The 6,952-nt window shown below is 40.8% G+C and overlaps 1 protein-coding gene across 3 annotated transcripts in view; it reads left to right on the top strand.

Annotated features, from left to right (window-relative positions):
• The first annotated feature begins 417 nt into the window (after positions 1-417).
• Positions 418-6,952, top strand: part of mfsd9 (major facilitator superfamily domain containing 9) — a 73,352-nt gene continuing 66,817 nt past the window's right edge. The window contains exons 1-6 of one of the 3 annotated variants that reach the window (XR_013780241.1): positions 418-787; positions 2,207-2,294; positions 2,653-2,696; positions 4,099-4,228; positions 4,466-4,675; positions 4,761-6,817. Coding sequence is in view for 2 of the 3 variants with exons in the window: in XM_079357257.1 (XP_079213383.1) it covers positions 701-787; positions 2,207-2,294; positions 2,653-2,696; positions 4,099-4,228; positions 4,466-4,675; positions 4,761-5,638 (1,437 nt within the window). In the remaining variant the exon portion in view is untranslated. Of the gene's footprint in view, positions 788-2,206; positions 2,295-2,652; positions 2,697-4,098; positions 4,229-4,465; positions 4,676-4,760; positions 6,826-6,952 lie in introns of those variants that run through there. The other 2 variants (XM_079357257.1, XM_079357258.1) reach the window with 2 other exon arrangements.

Raw genomic sequence — 6,952 nt, 5'->3', positions numbered from 1 at the left:
ATATTTATGCAGCGAAGAAAAAACAACAACATATGTGCCAAAGTTATCTATTTGTTCTATTGAACACAAAAGTGTTCACATACGTCTTTTTGTCTTCATGCAATAATGAACTGTTTTGTAAGTAAGAAATGTAATAATATAGAAAAAAGTGGTACAACTTCTGTAGAGGTTTTGTTAATAAAACATATTGAAACAGTGCAGAAACATGTGCTCAGCATTATTAAAATAAAATATTAAAGAGAAAATTAAGGATTTAATTAAAATTAAGAGGAATAGCGTAAATATCTCATTAACGAAATAAATAAGCATGCTAAATGGACAACTTATTTAGGAATATTTTATTTTCTCCATATTTTTATTTTTAAAAATCCCAACCAGTTATGTGACGTCAGAGGACGATACCACCTAACAAATCACACGAGGGGAATCAAAGCAGACTCCAAGGGAGTTCAACACGCAAACGACACGATACGAACACGGCTGGAACATCCGGTTGTTTTGCAGGAATACTAGCCTTTATTGAACCGGGTTTCTTCTCTCCACCACCCTTCGAACTCGCCACACTCGTCAGGACAGCTCCACCCCCTGCTCGTGGGACCTCCACCGGGAAGTCTCACAGTCAATAATCCGTCTGGATGATTTACAGTAGAGCGGATGAACACTTCCGCCTTTGCTGCAGCAGAGTTGACACATCGGGAGGATGAACGACCTGAGATGTAGCAACTCTTTTAGGGAACCAACAGGACGGAAGAGAATTATACAATGTATCTACGTGGTTGGATTCATGGTGAGTAGTTCACTGACTGCTCTTTAATAATTGAGTGGTCTGAATTCTAATTGTTTTTCTTTCATTATTTAAAGGTATTGCGTTAAAATACACTTTGCAATTAACAGACTTTGCTCCTCATGTTTAAAGTTGATATACTATCTGCACCACTGATCTTCACAGGTATGTTTTTAGTTTATTTGAAATAAAATATGATGAAGTATAGGCTAGGTCTCAAAAGTCTCTAAATTCTATAAAAATGAGGATGTAAAGCCTGAATATTTTGTTGTTTGTTTACAAAGTGTGTTAAATCTACCCCTTACACTGAACCTGCATAGTGACATTAAACCTGGGATCAGGATTTGTAGAATCATATCTGTCATTTTGCTTATTTACAATCATGTTTTATGCAATATAATTAAATATATAATTTAAAGTTACCAAATAGTCAAGGTACTTTAGGCGTAGAAGATCATTGGCACAACTTTCTGGGTATTTTGAAAAAGGTCACACTATGAATCTATGAAGGTGTTAAAACTAAATGAGGGAGATGTATAGTGCATGTTGTTGTGACACTCCTGAGTGGTTGCCCTTGAACTCATCACTGTCAGTAAAATATGTTGCATCGGTCCTTTCTTTATTTCTAGAGCATGTTTATGGCAGACGGAAACCTAGCTTTATGTGTCAGCCTGTATAGTTTAAATGATAATTTAATGAACTGTCATTGTAGTCAGGCAGCTGCTTTTAGAATAGAGAGCTGATAGAAAAGGTGGGCACCGTCCTTTTGCTGTAAGTAAAAAAAATGCTGTTAATAGGTTGATACGGTCAAGATGCACTCTATGACACGCTGTGTGACTTAAATCAAGAGTCTGGCACGAGCTGATCTGGTCTCAGTATGCGGAAAAACAGGAAGGACTGCTGCAACCATCCCTGAGCTTGTTTAAAACACAAGACCTGGCTTCTTCACATGCGAAACATTGAAACTGTAAATATTGACAAACTACAAAAAAATACAACATGTAGGAAAAATTCCAGGAACCCATCGGGCCATATTTCATCGTTTAAAAAAGTTAACTAGTTAGTTACATGCAGCTAAGTCACAAAGCAAATCTTTGCATTCATCAAGTCTAGCTTACTTCAATTTTCAAATCATCCTTTGCCTTTTCATTGCTATGAGATGTTAATTTAATGTTTGGTGTTCAGAGAACAGATGGAGCATTCAAAAGTAAATAAAGATGAATTGAAACTTTCCATAATTGTCCATAGCGACTCTTCATTCTTGTTTCAGAGAAAATACCAGCTAGAGTTATTGAGGCTGATGACGACGTTTAGTTGGAATTCAGATGGTCTAATGAAAGATAAATGCATCAATCTATTAACCACTTTGCTGCAGAGTGCTTAACTGGGATTAATTCTGCTCTTTCACTTTGTCTTCTGTAGGACCTGTTTGGGGTGAGCATGATCATCCCACTTCTGAGCCATCATGTGAAAGCTCTTGGAGCAAGCCCCACCGTGGCTGGTGTTGTCGGTAAGAAGTGTCCTTTGCACAAAGTTATAAATATTTTAAGTATCATTATGTATGCACTGTAGGCTCAGCCTTTATAGCTCGTGCATAACAAGCCAGCAAGCTGCAAAAACTTTAAATTCAAATCACAGGCCAAATTCTTATCTGCAGACCAAAGCTAACACGAAGATCAAACGTATTACCTTCCTTGTCGCACATCTCATAGAACATGTGGAGCTATCACAGCTAAATCTTTAGAGTGGGTCAGATAAACTGATTGAATTAATTTCTCTTTTATTCAGTATCCTCTACACATAAATGATATTTTAGACCTCATACCTGCTTTACATAACAAATCCTGAATTCAATAAATGTGTTGCAGGATCTACATATGGGATCTTACAGCTCTTCTCCAGCACGATAGTTGTAAGTATTGACTTCTTTCTAACCTCCATTCAGCCTCTCATGCATGACAAAGGCACGCTCACAGTTAGTAGCCTAAATGGTTGCATCGCTGGTATTCCATGAAAACAATCAACACTGGCTGTTTTAGGTTGGTTGGGGTCGTACAATTCCTCCAGTCACCAACTACTCTGAGCTACGAGCTGCATATACACACATCACTGATTTTACACTAAATACACTGGACAATGTGGAGACACGTTATCAGTGAGAACTCTTTGACTGTTTTGATGTAAAATCAAAGACTTGATTATATCATCCTATATCCAAACTGTTAAGAAATGACTCCAAAAATCCTCCAACATTAGATTCTGCAAGACTCTCTGCTTTCCACGTCCCTCTCACTTTCGCCCCATAGCTCCTGAAATTGGTTAAATTCTCAGGGGTCATGGGACAAATTAAAGCAAGAAAGAGTCATCTGTTGGTTCCCGCGTGCAGACCGGCTGGATCCTGATAAACGTCGGGATACGTGAACAGCTGGGTCTCTATGATAATCCCAGCAGGCTGCATCCTGAGCACACCAAACTCAATTGGTCCTAACTTCATTATTTCATCTGTGTGTGTCTGTGTGTGTGTGTGTGTGTGTGTGTGTGTGTGTGTGTGTGTGTGTGTGTGTGTGTGTGTGTGTGTGTGTGTGTGTGTGTGTGTGTGTGTGTGTGTGTGTGTGTGTGTGTGTGTGTGTGTGTGTGTGTGTGTGTGTGTGTGTGTGTGTGTGTGTGTGTGAGAGTGAAAGTCAAAGACAGGGTGAGAATCTAATAAGCTTGTAGAACATCCTAGGTTTGGTTTGGTTCTTCAGGGATGTGAGGAGACACCTCTGTTTGTTGGACTTTTTATTTAAACCATATTTCAATCCCTCGGGAGAATTTAAAATTCAGGCCTCAAATCAGCCTCTTCAGATTCTTAATATGACTGCTCAAAGACCTTCAAATGTCTTTAAGATAACTGGATAAAAAATGCATCATTGAAGTTCATGTTGTTGGATAAACTCTTTAAACAAAGTAATGCAGAAACCTTTATTGCAAAAAAAGGTTTCATCACACGCATGCCCTGCACTGTCTGCACTCACATGAAGTGTTAAAAGATGAAACAATGTGAAATATGTTTTAATCATGCTTTATTTATGAAAGACGCTTTCTGAGTGCCTTTGAACTGATGCGATAGTGGTGATAAGTCTGTGCTCAAACAACAAAGAAATGTTCTTTATTCTAACTCAGAAGTTCAGTATATCAAATCCTGTGTTCTTAATATGTTGCTTTCTGGTGAACGTTCCCCTAAGATCAGAAATCCCATTTAGTTTAGTTTGGTGTGTGACTGTGGTATCTTTGCTTCATGGGGTTGTGTGTTATTCCCTGTGTGTGTTTGTCAGGGCAGCTGGAGTGATGTGGTGGGGCGGCGCTACTCTATGCTCACCTGTCTGCTGCTGAGCGCGTTCGGCTACACCCTGCTCGGGATGTCCACCAGCATCGCTTTGTTTGTCCTCGCACGGATACCTGTGGGTAAGTCCTAATCCACAAAACCCTTTTCATGGTAAACATTCACAGCAGGAAAAACTCAGACGTTAACTTCCAATCGATTGTGTCTTTCTAGCATGATTTCACGGTCCTTTTGTATTTTTCATTTAGATTAAAAGTGATATTATAATTTCAACATGAGAACAAAGATTTTCGGATTCAACAAACATACCACGTCTCAATCATCTTTTTATCCTCATTGTGACTTCATTTCTGTCTCAGGGCTGTTTAAGCACTCCCTGTCCATCTGCAGGGCTCTGATGTCTGACCTGGTGTCTGACTCAGAACGCCCTCTAGTGATGGGACACTTTAATGCAGCCTCCAGTGTCGGCTTCATCCTGGGTCCTGTTGTTGGTGGCTACCTCACGGAGCATGAAGGCGGCTTTTATACCTCATCCTTTACGTGTGCTGCAATCTTTCTTATTAATGCAGGTGGGTTTAAAAAAAACATAACTGATTTAATGGAGAATAAATTGAAGTATTAATTAAATGTTTTTGTTTTTTTTTATGATTCCAGGCCTGGTGTGGATGCTACCCTGGAGTGAGGAGCTAATTAACCGTAATGCCACTGATTCCAGCAACAACACAAGGAAAGGTTGTTATGACAACAACTGCAGGAAATCGGTTCAAAATGGCTCCCATGTAAATAAACAATACCCAGTGTTTGCAGCAGAGACTGTTCCAGCATCCAGAGCTCCAGAGAAGCACCCAGGTGGTCATAGGTGGTGGGAGGTGTCCCTGCTCCAGCCTGCCTGGAATCAGCTCTCCTCAGTGGGCTCAAAGATACACATGGTGGCCTCCTCGGACATGTGGGACCTTTTCCTGGTGCGTCTTCTGATGGCTGTAGCTATCATGCTTTACTATAGTAACTTCTCTCTGGCAATGGAGGAGCGTTTCTTTCTCAAACCAAAGGTGACAGGTTATCTTATCAGCTACAGCAGCACCTTAGGGGCCCTGGCTGGGTTTCTGGTGGGTCCTGTCACCCAGCTGTATGGAAACAACATGCCGGCTCTGCTGCTTCACTCCACAGTCCTCACCTGCACGCTCATCTTCCTGTACGCCTCTGCCGCCAGTGTGTGGCAGGTGCTGCTCACCTCTACTTTCTTTGCTATTTCCACTTCTATCGGACGGACGTGTATCACAGACCTGGAGCTGCAGAGAGGAGGGGTACAGGCCAGCGGGACTCTGATTGGAGCCGGCCAGTCAGTCACAGCCGTCGGCAGGATCCTGGCCCCTCTTCTCTCCGGTCTGACCCAGGAGTTCAGCCCCTGTGGTCCCCCTTATCTGGGAGTGGTGTTAGCCCTTGCTGCTGTGGGTTTACTGCTAATCAGAATCCCCAAATGGGACGGAAGGGGGATGATGTTGAAAATAGACAAACTCGGAAAGTCAGAGTAACTGGATAGAAAAATCTAAGCATATCTTCCGAAAAAGAGAAGTGCTCTTCTTTTCTAAGAAGCCAGCTCTGGAGATGTTCAACAGACTCGTAGCTGGGAAGATGTCTTCTGCTTGAAACATGTCTGTAGATGTGATTACATCACAGGGTGAAAATGGCTCTTCATCACCAGCACTGCAGTCCCTTCCTAAAGGAGAGTTGCCTCAGGTGAAGTCAGGGGTAAAAAGTTATATCTGCTTCCTCCTGCACTGAGGTTTGATCACTCTTAGACAAACAGGCCTTTTGGCACACTACTGCCTGAGAAGATATTTTTTATGTTCCGTGTATTTCTGTAACCACTATATTTTCAAGTCTGTCCCTGCTGATGATTCTCGTTTTATAAATGAGACTATAGTAGTACGAGAGCCAGGTCCATCCCGCAGGATGTTTTTTGACAATGAAGTGCTTAAAACATATATTTCACAAGAGTGTATGCTGTATGTTTACTGTATTTTTATGTGATTTTAACTTCAAACGTAATGGCAGAAAGTTCCAGAATCTCATTTTGCTACTTTCCTTTCTATTTCAGGATAATCTGGGCCAAATAGGACATTTGTATGGCTATTGATGCAAATTGGACAAGTTCATATGTGACTTTACTTACACTATCCTGACTAAAGCATTTGGACCAAATGGCCCCAAGTTCGGAGTGGTTGATGTAAACTTGTGATGGCCCAGGGTATGGGCTAACTAAAAATCATAGTGAAACAAAAGGTAGCAAAAAAAAAAAAAAAAAAAAAACCCATCCTGATGGAGGGACCTGGCTCCTGGACTATAGGTTCTGCTTGGTCGTTGGGCTTCCTGACTGTCCACAGGTAGATAACACTGTTTTGGTTTGGTAGTCGGTCATGATGAGCTGAACTTATAGTTTTACCTCAAAGCTGTTTTTCTTCACGCACCATCAGGAAAGGTTCTGTCTGTGGTAAATGAGAAAATGTTAGTGAGTTTTTGGGTTTTTTTACTGCACGGATTTTTGTATTTATGTCGGGGTTCCTTAAAATGTATGACTCCATACTGAGCACTACAGTTTGTCATAAAGAGTATCAGAAGGAAACTCGTAAAAATGAATGTAAGGATGTCAGTTAATCCTCTGACGTACACACCGGATTATTCTGCCGGAAACTCACAAGGAATAAACTACTGTTTTTTTATGCAAGAGTCTTTTTTTGTTTGAGTTGTTTATGAAACTGTAAGAGGAATGAGGAAGTTTGGATGTTGAACTCTGACCCTCATAACCATGTTTTATTCCTCTACTTCTAGTCTCACATTTGTACTTA

This window comes from Symphodus melops, assembly GCF_947650265.1.
Source record: "Symphodus melops genome assembly, chromosome: 12".
Taxonomy (NCBI): Eukaryota; Metazoa; Chordata; class Actinopteri; order Labriformes; family Labridae; genus Symphodus; species Symphodus melops.
The sequence above is the reverse complement of the archived record's forward strand: the minus strand, read 5'-3'. Positions and strand labels throughout refer to the sequence as shown.